At 50.1% G+C, this 15,729-nt stretch overlaps 1 protein-coding gene across 1 annotated transcript; it reads right to left on the bottom strand.

The window, feature by feature from the left end:
* Positions 1–936: 936 nt before the first annotated feature.
* Positions 937–12,080, bottom strand: CWC25 (CWC25 spliceosome associated protein homolog). Its single transcript, XM_060255335.1, has 10 exons — positions 11,921–12,080; positions 10,007–10,179; positions 8,574–8,810; positions 7,567–7,636; positions 6,091–6,203; positions 4,535–4,604; positions 4,200–4,357; positions 3,596–3,691; positions 2,683–2,844; positions 937–1,844 (listed from the first exon to the last, which is right to left on the bottom strand). The coding sequence occupies exons 1-10, from the start codon at positions 11,936–11,938 to the stop codon at positions 1,733–1,735; spliced, it is 1,209 nt and encodes a 402-aa protein (XP_060111318.1). The 5' UTR covers positions 11,939–12,080; the 3' UTR covers positions 937–1,732.
* Positions 12,081–15,729: the final 3,649 nt, after the last annotated feature.

Genomic DNA, 15,729 nt, shown 5'->3' with positions numbered 1-15,729 from the left:
TGGGTCAGCCAGAGCTCTCTTATCTGGGAGAACCGGGTTTGATTCCCCACTCCTCCACTTGCACCTGCTGGAATGGCCTTGGGTCAGCCAGAGCTCTAATAGAGAGCCAGTCTGGTGTACTGGTTAAGTGCGCGGACTCTTATCTGGAAGAACCGGGTTGGATTCCCCACTCCTCCACTTGCAGCTGCTAGGATTTCCTTGGGTCAGCCGTAGCTCTCTTATCTGGGAGAACCGGGTTCGATTCCCCACTCCTCCAGTTGCAGCTGCTGGAATGGCCATGGGTTAGCCAGAGCTCTCATCAGTGAGAACCGGGTTTGATTCCCCACTCCTTAACATTAACATGTGGAATTCACTGCCACAGGAGGTGGTGGCGGCTACAAGCATAGCCAGTTTCAAGAGGGGGTTAGATAAAAATATGAAGGAGAGTTCTATCATTTTCAAAGGGGACTTTATTTTTATTGTTGAAAATAATTTTATATGGAACAATTGCCAAGTCCTTTTACCATAAACGACAGTAATAGATGTTTAGAGGTGTTTTTAATGGCGGATAGAAAACTGGACAACGCAATCAAAAACTCTCTTTAGAAAAGAGGCATAATCTCAAGAGGGGACACTGTACTGCAGAGACCAAAAGCAAGCACTAGCACCCCCAGCTTCCCATGCACACACGAGAAAGCAGCATACTCCCAAAAGAGAAGACCCTTGCAAAAGAGAAGACCCCAAGAGCATTTTCAGGAAGCACTGGGCGACAGGGACTACTCTGGGGTCAGACTTTAATTACCCCCGTCTTCACTCCAAAAAAAGAGCCTACCTCCACATCTGGTTTCCAGCAAGGGAAATGAGGGGATTTTATGTTGTTTTGGTCTTTCCAGTGTCACCAAAACCATCAATATTGTCAAACAGCCTTCTGCTTATTAGGAAGACTCATCACTCAGCTACTTCACGAATATTTTAATGCCAGCCAAATACACAGACTCCAACATTTTACATGTAACAGTGGTATTAACACACACAAGATTGCGGTAATAATGTGTCATTTGGTCAAGTGCCATTTTTTGCCTGTTCTCCAGGAAAATGAGCTTGCCCACTTGCTTTGGAAACAGAAGCAGGCATATATCCAGTACAAAGCCTTCATAAAAATAGACTCCCTTCTAGGTACAAAACTAGGACCCTGGTTCATGTAGCACTCGCTAGTCACATGGCAGGTCTCATTTGAAAGCCCCAAGATAAGTGGGGATGACAAGAATGACAGAAAAGCCGTCAGAAACAGACACACGAATGACACGATTCTCTCTTCTGCCTGGACTTGCCTGAAGCCTGAGCAAACCAGACTCTGCCCCAAAGGCCTAGAAGCCTTATCAGTTCATAAAATTTAACCTGTTTGGTCAGCCTGCCCCTTCCAAACCATCATGAAATCCTTGGGAGAAAAACAAAGCCTTTTGGGATACTCTTCTGCAGAGAGGCCCCTTCCGTCTTGCTGTGGAATCAGGAAGGAAAGAAAGCGCAGGCACTCCAGTCCAATCTGTCTGCACGGAGCACATCGCACCTGGACCCGAGTTTGGTCTAAGATCTTTACGACAGCCCAGTCTAAAACTGGGCTCACCGTGTCCCCCCCCATCACAGGGAAGGCAAAGAAGGCCTGATTCCCATCCCCCACAATCTGGAGGAACGGTTAAGCACTTTCTCCCAATCTGTTCTCCTTAGTGGGTTGGTGAAAGAAGGGAAAACATAGTCATCTTCGCATGAAGTTTTTTTCTAGAGCTGCTGGTGTCCTTTGAATAGAGTGAATGTTCCTCTTGACCCTTTCCTCAAGAGAGGTGGACGCACTCTCTAGCTTCATGTGGCTGCAGAAAAATGGAAAAAAGTGTGGGGGGAGATATATAAGGAGAAAGAAAGGCACCTGACGGTCCTACCTGGTGTTTCTGTTTCTTACCTCCAGCGTGGAGGCCGTGGGAGAAGAGGAGGGAACGGGCTATGAACAGAAGTCAGCTTCATTTCGTGTGGAGGGAGGCAGGGCACAGCATGGCATTCCTGGCCACGTTCAAACGGCAATTCTCACCTGGCTTTGTTCCACATCCCTCCAGTTGGCCCTCCCCACTTTCTCCTCCGAGGCTGCTGGCCTGTCCCACTGCTGGTTACTCTCCGCGACCCAGCCCATTTTGCCTGGGCAGCCACTCCTCCAGCTCCTTCCCAAGGCCAGCGCATCCCCTTGGGGCAAACGGCAGGAGGGCACGGCCATTTCCCTCCATTCCCAGCCAGCCTTTTCTCCTAGTGGCCACGACAAAGCCTGACACTCAACAGCCTCTCAGCAGGACTCCCCTCCCCACCCAAGTCAGGGTGACCGGAAGAGAAACTAAGACCAGCTCAGTCCCTAGCAAGATTTTGCCTTTGGTGCTTTCATGCGCTGCCAGCCTTGCTCGGAAATCTGAAAAACTGGAAGCAGGAGTCACACTAGAGCTCGGCTGCCCATCCTGAACTCCCACAGCCCACTGAACCTCCATATCCCAAGGCTGTTTGGCTTCAATACAATGACGCAGGGGAGCAGCAGGATCGCAGCTACATCCCTGACCTTCTCCATATTGTTGTCATGCTCAATCTAGAAGAGGCCGACCTGATGGAATACTGCAAAGTCCACAGGCTCGGCTGTAGTTTGGGAAATTCGCCGTCTAGTGTGCCACTTACTGTATGAACTTCCCGTCACTTCTGCCCAGCTTCTCCCACTCTTGCTGTCGCGCTTCTTCTTTCTGGTGTTTCCTCACAGCATTTGCTCTCTCTTCTTCCCGCCACTTAGCATTTGCCATCATTTCTTGCCGCTTCCACTCCAGCTCCTCAGCGGAGAGATTTCTGCTTGCAGCAAATACAAAAAAGTTCCAGTTGCCTTTAAGAACAGGAGCTGGGCACAAATCAAATCTGTACAGGTTCACTGTGGGACTCTGAGAAAGTCTTTTCTCATAGGAATAGGGAACTGCAGCTGTGACAGAATTCTTGGAAGAAGGAAATCAGGAAGACAGCCAAGATGTGCCTTTGCTGAAATTAAGCGCTACTGAAATACTAATAATGCCCCCCCATTAACCCGAGTCAGAACTGAGTCACCCCTATAACCATATAAACATCATTCTCTGCACCAGCTTAATTTCCAGTATGCTCGGCACTCTACCGGTTGCCTGAGGCTCATCTGTTAAGAGCATGCTGGAAATTAACCAGTGCGGAGCATGATGTTTGGGTGTTCTTGCAATTTAGATCTCCCTTCTAACAAAGAAAGCAGCCAAATTATTTTAACCAAGGGTTCTCGCTATGCCAGACCACTCCGGCACCTAGGAATGCGGACTGGGCAAAAAAGTGCTTTGAGAACGTCAACTAGCAGTGTCTGTAACGGGGGGAAGAGGATATCAAGGGGTGGACAAAGTCTGTACTAAAAACGAATAAGAGCAAGTCTGTACTTCTCTCCATTTGCGAAAAAAAGGCTTTTGAGGCGGGGAGTGTCCGTAGTAACCGCAGAACTCAAGGCGAGTCTCTGGCTGTCTTTTTCTGCTCCCCAAGCCTCCTCCATGGGTGATGCATCATTTGAGACTTCCCTTTTCTGCTTGTAACACACCTGGTATATCCAGAGGCCTGCTGTCTTCTGTAGCCTTCTTTCTTAGGAGGGGGGCTCCTGCCACCGGTTCTGGCCTTCTCCTCCTTGCTGTTATGCCTGCAATTCAGGAAGGAGCTTGATTCCTCCAAGTGAAGAAGTTCTCAGTCCAGATGAGTCTTTGGCTGCTGACTCTACCCCCGCACCCTCCATTCTGATATGGGCTGGGAGCACGACAACCTACCTTGCAGCACACATGGCCCATGCTTTGCCTTATAATAACATCCTATCACTTGCAATTCACAGACTCACAGCGTGGGAAATGGACATAGAGGTCATCTAGTCCAACCCCTTGCTCGATGCAGGATCAGCCTAAAGTATTCCTGACAAGTGTTTGTCCAGCTGCTGCTTAAAGCCTGCCAGTGAGGGGGAGCTCCCCACCTCCCTAAGCAGCTAATTCCACTGCTGAGCTACTCTTACTATAAAAACTATTTTCCTGCTATCCAGCCAGTATCTTTCCACCCACAGTTTAAACCCATTATTGGGACACCCAAGCTTGGACTCCACAGCAGCCACAAATGAGCTTCCATTAAAGAGGAACAGAAATGGATGTTCCACCCCGGCTTACTGTTTAGTGTTCCCTAGAGGTGATCTTGGCCTTCTGTATTCTGCCTCACACGAGCTCATCTTGCTACTGTACTTCTGCGGCGACTGGCACAGGCTCTCCGACCTGGGACTTTTGGCAGGCTTGTGGGAAAACGCCCTCTCATGGTCATCCCCACGAACCTACAATAGCAAAAAAGCTCAAGATGTGACTGCTGAGAGGGCGTAAGCCTGCAAAGGAATGCCAGAGTGACTTTTCCCACTTGGCTTCCTCTGCTTGGTTGCTGTGGGGTTTGCATCTTCATCTCAGTTCCTGTAAAACGGTACCTCAACAGGTAGTGCATGAACAACTGAGCATACCTGCAAACCATAGCCTGATATTTTGGGATGAAGGGACCACGATGACGAGCTGTCAGTTTTCTCACCAGACCTGAAGCAAAGCAAACCAAAAGACAATCAGTCCCAATCTGTCTGTCAACCTGATAGCTACTGCAGCTTCTCAGATCCATCAGAGCTCCTCCAGTTACTAGCCTGCCTGTCAACTGAGGTCATCTTCCGGAGCTCTACTATGGGTATTCCCACCCTTCTGAGGTAAGGAGGGTGGCTACGCAGGAGACCACATTTCTCCCTAATGTACCTCATCTCAGGAATATTTTCTTGACAGCTTATCAGCCAGGTACAGAATCTACTGAGCTTCTGGAAGTAGGTAAAGCCACTTCTTTTTACCCTGGCCTCTTGTGTGTCATACATTGTATTTATTAATGTTCTATTTGGATTACGTTTTCTGCAAGCAAATACACCTTACATTAATTCTGCACTCTCTGGGTTTTATCCCATAACTTGGTTTTTAAAATTTTAAACTGTGCATTTTAACTGCCAAAATTTCAAGCATATTGCATGGTAAGAACATACAGTTCTGTAGCTTGTGGATGTTGGTAGCATCGCTATGCCTTCCATTTCTTAAAAATGTTATTCCAGTTTGGTTCTTGCATTTCTCAGACAACTTTCTTATGCTGTATACTAATTTGCTTCTTACTGCCTATATGTATGGCCTGACAACTTCCATTTCAATGCATCTGAAGAAGAGTGTGTGCACATAAAAGTTTATACCTTGAATAAAACTTCATCTGTCTTAAAGGTATCAATGGATTCGAAGTTTGTTTTGCTGCTCCAGACCAACATGGCAACCCTTCTGAATCTATCTTAAAAATGATGCGATGCTTTCCATTTCACCTTCGACAGAGAAGCATAACTGCAACAGAATTACTGTATTTTTCGGACGATTAGACGCACCGGACCATAAGACGCACCTTCGTCTACGTGCGCAAATGGCCATCTTCGGTGATGCGGGCGCCATTGCAGCCTTCGGGCCGCCTCGGCCGGGGGCCGCACGCAGGCGCGGGAGAAGCATGCCGGCGCCTGCGAAGTGCTGGATTTGCGGTGAGGGCGATCTCACCGCTTGTCTCCCAGCCAGGCGTGCTTGCCCCGCACTTGCGTGCCTGGCTGGGAGACAAGCGGCGAGATCGCTCCCTCTGCCCCCATCGCCAACCCAGCACTTTGCAGGGAGCGATTTCGCCGCTTGTCTCCCAGCCAGGCACGCAAGCACAGGGCAAGCACGCCTGGCTGGGAGACAAGCGGCGAGATCGCTCCCTGCAAAGTGCTGGGTTGGCGATGGGGCTGAGGGAGTGATCTCGCCGCTTGTCTCCTGGGGGTTGCAGGCCCCTCCCCCCTCATCTTTCAGTATTCGGACCATAAGACGCACGCACTTTCCCCCCCACTTGGGGGGGGGGGGGGAAGTGCGTCTTATGGTCCGAAAAATACGGTAGATCCTGGGGTGCCCCTGGAAAAGTGTGAATGCTGAGGAATAAAGCATGAAACCTAATGAACGTTTCCTTCTATCATGCAGAGCGACCTACTTGGCTTTACTCTGTTCATCTTCACTGATGCTTAGACGTTGGTGTCTGTGCTTCTTGTGCTTCTTTTTCTTCTCTTTCTTCCTCTTCTTCTTTTTTTCCAAACTGCTTTGCAGCTAGAACATTTTAAAAAAGGCCAGCACCACAATGAATGTTTACAGTTTAGAGCAATTAGACCCATACTGTTATAATGCATGGACTGAGAGTGACAAAGCCCTGGGCAACAAGTAAGGTCCCACTGCTGTGCTTCAATTTAGTTATGCTGGCAATAAGTACTTGCCGATGTTGTATGCTCACAACCATCAGAGTTAGTTTGGAGTACAGCTTCTACCATAACTCTGCATTGCAGTGGTGGCGGGAAAGCCAGCTTGCTTTACTTTTATTTTATTTATTTATGATTTCCCACAAGTGGCTCAGGGCGGCTCCCAACAGTTAGTCAAACATGAAATTAAACAATTATTTGAATAAATAAACAATTAAAACATTTAAAACAGATAAAACCTTAAAACCATTAAACATTCCAAGGCTATGTGAACAGGAGTCTGGCAAGCTACATTGAGTTTCTCGTCTCAGCTAGGTATAAGCTAGCCAGAAGAGGGTCGTCTTACAGGCCCTGCGGAACTGAACAAGGTCCCGCAGGGCCCTCACCTCCTCCGGCAGCTGATTCCACCATGTAGGGGCCATAACAGAGAAGGCCCTGTCTCTAGTGGATTTTAAGCGGGCTTCTTTTGGCCCAGGGATAGCGAGAAGATTTTGGGTTCTCGATCTCAGCACTCTCTGGGGAACATGTGGGGAGAGACGGTCCTTCAGGTAGGCAGGTCTCAGGCCATATAGGGCTTTAAAGGTAATGACCAGCGCCTTGTACCGAACTCGGTACATCACTGGAAGCCAGTGCAGGGTCCGAAGACCCGGCCGAATGTGTCCCCACTTTGGGAGACCCAATAACAGCCGGGCCGCGGCATTCTGCAGCAGCTGCAGTTTCCGAGTTCGGGACAGGGGCAGCCCCATGTAGAGGGCATTGCAGTAGTCCAACCTCGAGGTGACCGTAGCATGGATCACTGTTGCTAGGTCGTCGCGCTCCAGGAAGGGGGCCAACTGCCTTGCCCGCCTAAGGTGAAAAAACGCAGACTTGGCAGTGGCTGCTATCTGAGCCTCCATCTTTAAAGATCTTTACTGATCTTTAGCCTTTGGTTGTGAGCAAACAGGGCAGCTCAAGATACCAAGGCTGTGTTGTGAACATTTAACAGGGTATGATATGATGGTACATATAAGCATCTCCCTCTTTATAAAATGGGGAACAGAAGAGTGGGAAGAATGCTAGACTGTTCAAGCCAAGAACTTGGAACTCATTCTCCCCCCCTTCCACCTCCATTAGAAATGGATGGTGTCTAAAATTTAGTAATCCTTGCAAAAAGAATGATACTAAGAATTCAGTTCTGGTAAATTCTAATCTTAACCCTTTCAGGAGCATTAACCTACCAGTTCTTTGATTTTCTTCATTTTTACTGGGTTATTCAGAACTTCACGCTTCTTCTCCTCCTCCCTCTTCCTAGCCACACACAAAGCAGAAGATTTAAACAATGACATTCACATGCACAAATACAGACTTCTTTAAATTACATTACCCCAACGATGTAGTCAAATCTAACTACAGGGTTATAATATCATAGAATTGGATGGGGACAAAGAGGCCATCTAGTCCAACCCCCTGCTTGATGATGGATCAGCCTAAACCATCCCTGACAAGTGTTCTTCCAGCTGCTGCTTAAAGACTACCAGTGAGAGGGAGCTCACCACTTCCCTAGACAGATGATTCCACTGCTGAACTATTCTGACTTTAAATCCCACCCTCCCACCCCCCAAAAATATCCAGCTGGTACCTTTCTGGCTGTAATTTAAACCCATGATTGTGAGTCCTCTCCTCTGCTGCTAACAGGAACAGCTCCCTGCCCTCCTCTAAGTGACTGCCCTTCCAATCCTTCAAGAGAGCAACCATGTGCCCCCTCAGCCTCCTCTTCTCCACACTGAACACTCCCAAGACACTCATAGGGCTTGGCCACCTCTGCTAGATTCTTGAATGCAAAACATCATCTTGGGGCACAGCAGTGATGACACTCTGAGAAAAACCTTGCAAAGTCAGTTTGGAGTACAGGGACGGTGGCTCAGTGGTAGAGCATCTGCTTGGGAAGCAGAAGGTCCCAGGTTCAATCCTTGGCATCTCCAAAAAAGGGTCCAGGCAAAGAGGTGTGAAAAACCTCAGCTTGAGACCCTGGAGAGCCGCTGCCAGTCTGAGAAGACAATACTGACTTTGATGGACCCAGGGTCTGATTCAGTATAAGGCAGCTTCATATGTTCATATGTCATCCCCACATGAACTGTGCTGAGAAAAATGAAGCATTTTGCATATGAGAGCCCCAATACTCTTGTATTTAATAAAAAATCTTGAGCATCAGTTGGCTTCTTCATCTAAAAGTACTCCTTCTTACCTTATCATGAAAAGGGGATCTTCTCGAATTTTGCTGGCCATATCCAAGGCAGAGTTGGCACCTGTTGGGGCAAAGATTGAGCCAGGCAGAAGGCCAGTCTCTGAGGAACAGCCTGCTTCCTTATCGTCCATCGCCTGGAAGACATACTTATCAACTGGGCGGCCCATAAGGTATTCCTCTCTGTTCACCATGCCCCCCGGCCCTTGATACATCCAGTCCAACTTCTCATCTTTTTTCCTAATTAATGTGGAGGGAAAGAAGACATAAAAATACATCTATCAAACAAAGGCAGGAGATAACGGAATGGGTGGGGGGGTTTAATGTTTGTTCAACAGAAAGGGTGAGGAGCGCACACAAGTAAGCCAACAACGGAAGGCAAGCCAGTGTCGCAGAAAGGGCAGGTTAAAAACAGGAATGAAGACGCTAGGTGCTTGCCAATTATAGTTTGGTGAGGTACTTAGAATACTATCAGGGCACCTGTTTCTCAATGACAATCCATGCCCAAGGTGTGAGACTGGAAAACCTCTCCTGTATGTACCGGTCCAACCGCATACAATTTTAGCATACCATTATCATGTATTCCTGGTCACAAACCATTTGTAAATTAGCCTGACTCTAAAGTTAGACTCTAAGTAACAACCGTGGGAAGGAAATATGCATTAACTGATTTCGGAACCAAGTAGTCTTGGCTACAGCATCTCTCTTAGCTTTTGCTTGCATGCTAAAATGCAACCATCCTAGCAGGACAGTGCTACGTGATCTTTCGGAATGTGCAAATCAGTCTGAGGCCCAAGTTCAACATAGATTTCTGCCATGAGTGCACTGTGTAGCCCTGGGGAAGTTATTTTCCTCCTGCCTTGGCTCCATTGTCTGGACAAGAGTAACCCACCAAATAGAGCTGCTGTGAAAGGTAAATGTATTTCAAGCAGTAAGGCTCTAGGAAAACTGAAAGAACTTCTATACAAATAAAGCCAGTGTTCAGGTTTCCAAAATGAGAGATGACAGAAGTATTATATCCTCCCTAGACACAGAGGCATAAGAGTTGGCTGTGCTATTCACTAGTGCAGAAAATACATTCCGTCCATTCTTGGCAGCAACCCTTTTCTGATTCCTTTGAATGTTCCGGAACTGAATCTTTGGTGCTGAAGGATACTTGTTCTAAGGGTTCTTTCAGAGAGCAGATTTTGTGAGCGTTCAGCATCTGAAAGCCACCATGAAGCAGAAAGAAATCCCACCACTATTGTCGCTAGCCCAAACTATGAGCCTTATCAGCAGAGGCGAGCAGCGGTTGACACAAAAGGGATGGAAGGTAACAGTGCGCCAGACCTGTTCCATTTTCCAGGAATGGTAAACATTCTGGTCTCTTGAAGCATCCCTAACCTCAGTTCAACAAAGCCTGCCCAGCCACACAATCGGATTCCTGTTCAACCTACTTGATGGCGCCCACATCCTCTGCGTAACGCTGCATTTCTTCCCGCGCTCGCTCCTCTCGTAATTCCCGCTGCAGCTCTTCGATTTTCTTTCGCTCGGCTTCATGTTTCTGTTCTGCCTTCCAGACTTTTTCCACATTGCGTAGGGTCTGTGGATGCCAGCTCTTCTTCAAGTTCTACAAATGAGAAGCATTTTACAAGTAAGAGATGCTGGAGGAGGCACCTTTGTCCCTTCTACCATTATCAACTTTGTAATTCTGTTTGTTCTAAATTCAGGGCAATTTGCACTATCAGCTTGAGAATGTTTGCTTTGAGCTGCAGGGCTGGCTTTTCTGTTCACCCAAAACATACCTTTAATTTCCCTGTTTGACAGTTTAAATACCCCCAAAACCCCAAGGCCAGTGTTGGCTCGGAACATAACTGCAGTCTTTTTTCGAGGGTGTGGGGGGGGGGTCAAACCAAAGTGTTTCCAACAGTGGCCAACTAGATGCCTCAGCTCAGTAGCAAGTGGCATTTGGAGGTCTCTGCCTCCATAAATCATCTGGCTCTTTTTGTGGCGCCATCTGAGTGAGTGGCCATCCTGAAGTCTTGGGGCAGCAAAGTCCTTTAACACAATGGCGTGCTCTGTGTAGGGTTGCCAATCCCGGGGGGGGGGGGGGGGGGCAAAAAAAATCAAAGGTACATAACCCACCATGAAAACCAGCTTCTATTATTAAAGTATACAAAGTCAACAAAGATAAACATACTCATATAAATTCCACCATCATAAATTACAAAACAACCATAACTTTAAGTCCTTAATGGAAAAGGAAGCATTCGCACCAAGAGTCCTTCTTTTCATCCTGTGGTAAAACTTCCCATCTCATTCCATAAAATCCTGGTGTGGTACTCCAGATGTTTAATGTCTGTCCACAGATGCAGCCAATATTCCAAGTTTCCAAGGACAAGTGTGTAAAGCCCTTAGATCTCCATGCAGTTGAAGTTAGGACTCCAGAGAGTCGAGATGTAGTCTAGAAGCTAAAAAGGATATTGAATCCTTCTTTGTTTTCTAGAAATCCCAGTCAAGCGTGAGCTTCTTCAAGCTGCAATAATCCTCTTAGCAATTTCTCTTAAGTATTAGGCCAAACAGCCAGCATGTTTAAACGAACACCCTGTAGGTTGACCTTGTATAATTCAATAATAGAAGCTGGTTTCCACGGTGGGTTACGTACCTTTGATTTTTTTTGTCCTTTTGCCTTGTTACTCTCTGTGTGTTGTATAATCCCCAGGTGGGGGCGGGGGCTCCCCCAGTTTGGAAGGTCATCAGAAAGCGGGCGGAGGGAGGGAGGGAGGGAAATGCCTGCTGAGTAGGGTTGCCAAGTCCAATTCAAGAAATATCTGGGGACTTTGGGGGGTGGAGCCAGGAGACATTAGGGGTGGAGCCAAGATCAAGGCTGTGACAAGCATAACTGAACTCCAAAGGGAGTTCTGGCCATCCCATTTCAAGGGACGGCACACCTTTTCAATGCCTTCCTTCCATAGGAAATAATGAAGGATAGGGACACCTTTTTGGGGGGGCTCATAGAATTGGATCCCCTGGTCCAATCTTTTTGAAACTTGGTGGGTATTTTGGGGAGGGGCACTAGATGCTATACTGAAAATTTGGTGCCTCTTCGCCAAAGAACAGCCCCCCCAGAGCCCCAGACACCCGCGGATCAATTCTCCATGATTTTCTATGGGGATAAATCTCCCAGCAGACATTTCCCTCCCTTCCCCGCCTCTTTCTGACGACCCTGAAGCGGGGGGAGGGCCTCCAAACCGGGGGATCCCCTGCCCCCACCTGGGGATTGGCAACCCTAGCAGGGGCACCGACGCCACCCTCCAAGTCGGGGCTGCAATGCCGGGAAACCCTCCCTCGGTGCCTGGGGGGCCCCTCACCAGGTCTCCGCCGCCCATCGCGGCCTCCGCTCTTCCGTCCGCCCGAGGAGCTGCGGGATGGGCCGGCGCGCCTTCCGGACTGCCCTCGGTGCCTGCCCGCCCGCCCCCGGAAGCGGAAGGAATCCTCAGCAAGGACGCCTCTCCTTGCGCAGCCGCCCTTGACTGCGGCGCCTCTCGCTCGGCGCCTGCGCAGTGCCCAGCAAAGGCAGACGCTGCTAGGGTTGCCAGGCTCCAGGGGACGGCGGGAGATGCCCGGGATTGGAGGCCTCCCCCACCCCCGGCTTCCTAACTATAGTTGAACCAGTTTGGTGTAGTGGTTAAGTGAGCGGACTCTTTATGGGAGAACCGGGTTTGATTCCCCACTCCTCCACTTGCACCTGCTGGAATGGCCTTGGGTCAGCCAGAGCTCTCTTATCTGGGAGAACCGGGTGTGATTTCCCATTCCTCCACTTGCAGCTGCTGGAATGGCCTTGAGTCAGCCATAGCTCTCTTATCTGGGAGAACCGGGTGTGATTTCCCATTCCTCCACTTGCAGCTGCTGGAATGGCCTTGGGTCAGCCAGAGCTCTCTTATCTGGGAGAACCGGGTGTGATTTCCCATTCCTCCACTTGCAGCTGCTGGAATGGCCTTGGGTCAGCCAGAGCTCTCTTATCTGGGAGAACCAGGTTTGATTCCCCACTCCTCCACTTGCAGCTGCTGGAATGGCCTTGGGTCAGCCAGAGCTCTCTTATCTGGGAGAACCGGGTGTGATTTCCCATTCCTCCACTTGCAGCTGCTGGAATGGCCTTGGGTCAGCCAGAGCTCTCTTATCTGGGAGAACCGGGTGTGATTTCCCATTCCTCCACTTGCAGCTGCTGGAATGGCCTTGGGTCAGCCAGAGCTCTCTTATCTGGGAGAACCGGGTGTGATTTCCCATTCCTCCACTTGCAGCTGCTGGAATGGCCTTGGGTCAGCCAGAGCTCTCTTATCTGGGAGAACCGGGTGTGATTTCCCATTCCTCCACTTGCAGCTGCTGGAATGGCCTTGGGTCAGCCAGAGCTCTCTTATCTGGGAGAACCAGGTTTGATTCCCCACTCCTCCACTTGCAGCTGCTGGAATGGCCTTGGGTCAGCCAGAGCTCTCTTATCTGGGAGAACCGGGTGTGATTTCCCATTCCTCCACTTGCAGCTGCTGGAATGGCCTTGGGTCAGCCAGAGCTCTCTTATCTGGGAGAACCGGGTGTGATTTCCCATTCCTCCACTTGCAGCTGCTGGAATGGCCTTGGGTCAGCCAGAGCTCTCTTATCTGGGAGAACCGGGTGTGATTTCCCATTCCTCCACTTGCAGCTGCTGGAATGGCCTTGGGTCAGCCAGAGCTCTCTTATCTGGGAGAACCGGGTGTGATTTCCCATTCCTCCACTTGCAGCTGCTGGAATGGCCTTGGGTCAGCCAGAGCTCTCTTATCTGGGAGAACCGGGTTTGATTCCCCACTCCTCCACTTGCAGCTGCTGGAATGGCCTTGGGTCAGCCAGAGCTCTCTTATCTGGGAGAACCGGGTGTGATTTCCCATTCCTCCACTTGCAGCTGCTGGAATGGCCTTGGGTCAGCCAGAGCTCTCTTATCTGGGAGAACCGGGTGTGATTTCCCATTCCTCCACTTGCAGCTGCTGGAATGGCCTTGGGTCAGCCAGAGCTCTCTTATCTGGGAGAACCGGGTGTGATTTCCCATTCCTCCACTTGCAGCTGCTGGAATGGCCTTGGGTCAGCCAGAGCTCTCTTATCTGGGAGAACCGGGTGTGATTCCCCATTCCTCCACTTGCAGCTGCTGGAATGGCCTTGGGTCAGCCAGAGCTCTCTTATCTGGGAGAACCGGGTTTGATTCCCCACTCCTCCACTTGCAGCTGCTGGAATGGCCTTGGGTCAGCCAGAGCTCTCTTATCTGGGAGAACCGGGTGTGATTTCCCATTCCTCCACTTGCAGCTGCTGGAATGGCCTTGGGTCAGCCAGAGCTCTCTTATCTGGGAGAACCGGGTGTGATTTCCCATTCCTCCACTTGCAGCTGCTGGAATGGCCTTGGGTCAGCCAGAGCTCTCTTATCTGGGAGAACCGGGTTTGATTCCCCACTCCTCCACTTGCAGCTGCTGGAATGGCCTTGGGTCAGCCAGAGCTCTCTTATCTGGGAGAACCGGGTTTGATTCCCCACTCCTCCACTTGCAGCTGCTGGAATGGCCTTGGGTCAGCCAGAGCTCTCTTATCTGGGAGAACCGGGTGTGATTTCCCATTCCTCCACTTGCAGCTGCTGGAATGGCCTTGGGTCAGCCAGAGCTCTCTTATCTGGGAGAACCGGGTGTGATTTCCCATTCCTCCACTTGCAGCTGCTGGAATGGCCTTGGGTCAGCCAGAGCTCTCTTATCTGGGAGAACCGGGTGTGATTTCCCATTCCTCCACTTGCAGCTGCTGGAATGGCCTTGGGTCAGCCAGAGCTCTCTTATCTGGGAGAACCGGGTTTGATTCCCCACTCCTCCACTTGCAGCTGCTGGAATGGCCTTGGGTCAGCCAGAGCTCTCTTATCTGGGAGAACCAGGTTTGATTCCCCACTCCTCCACTTGTACCTGCTGGAATGGCCTTGGGTCAGCCAGAGCTCTCTTATCTGGGAGAACCAGGTTTGATTCCCCACTCCTCCACTTGCAGCTGCTGGAATGGCCTTGGGTCAGCCAGAGCTCTCTTATCTGGGAGAACCGGGTGTGATTTCCCATTCCTCCACTTGCAGCTGCTGGAATGGCCTTGGGTCAGCCAGAGCTCTCTTATCTGGGAGAACCGGGTGTGATTCCCCATTCCTCCACTTGCAGCTGCTGGAATGGCCTTGGGTCAGCCAGAGCTCTCTTATCTGGGAGAACCGGGTTTGATTCCCCACTCCTCCACTTGCAGCTGCTGGAATGGCCTTGGGTCAGCCAGAGCTCTCTTATCTGGGAGAACCGGGTGTGATTTCCCATTCCTCCACTTGCAGCTGCTGGAATGGCCTTGGGTCAGCCAGAGCTCTCTTATCTGGGAGAACCGGGTGTGATTTCCCATTCCTCCACTTGCAGCTGCTGGAATGGCCTTGGGTCAGCCAGAGCTCTCTTATCTGGGAGAACCGGGTGTGATTTCCCATTCCTCCACTTGCAGCTGCTGGAATGGCCTTGGGTCAGCCAGAGCTCTCTTATCTGGGAGAACCGGGTGTGATTTCCCATTCCTCCACTTGCAGCTGCTGGAATGGCCTTGGGTCAGCCAGAGCTCTCTTATAGGGTGACCATAATGTCTGAAGGCCAGCCAGGGACACTGGGGGGTGGGTGGGTGGGTAGGGGTGTGCGCGCGCGAAGCGCGCGCGTCGCCGGAAACAGGAAGTGACGTCACTTCCGGTGACGTCATGCCACCACCGGAAACAGGAAGTGGCATCACTTCCTGTGACATCATTTCCCCCGCGTCACCTGCCGGAAACGGGAAGTGACATCACTTCCTGTGACATCATTTCCCCCAAATGACATCATTTCCCCCAAATGCCACTGCCGGAAACAGGAAGTGACTTCACAGCACTTCCTGTGACGTCCCCAAAAATCCCCCAAATATCACCGCTGGAAACAATTTTGTTCTCAAATCCTGTATATACTTCATCAGTATATGGGATAAGGCACTTTCTCAACTGTGCTGCATAATGCAGCCTATTTATTTTGTCCTGTTGGCTCTGTTGGCTCTATCTGCGCCACCATCATCACTTTCGGGGTGTGGATCCCCCAGTGGGGTGGTCTCCCGACTCCCTCCGCCGACTGTTTCTGATAGCCCTGCGCCCCCTCTT

The sequence above is a fragment of the Heteronotia binoei genome, chromosome 15, assembly GCF_032191835.1.
Source record: "Heteronotia binoei isolate CCM8104 ecotype False Entrance Well chromosome 15, APGP_CSIRO_Hbin_v1, whole genome shotgun sequence".
In the NCBI taxonomy this organism is placed as follows: domain Eukaryota; kingdom Metazoa; phylum Chordata; class Lepidosauria; order Squamata; family Gekkonidae; genus Heteronotia; species Heteronotia binoei.
Note: the sequence above shows the minus strand (reverse complement) of the source record. Positions and strands in the feature narration are given on the sequence as shown.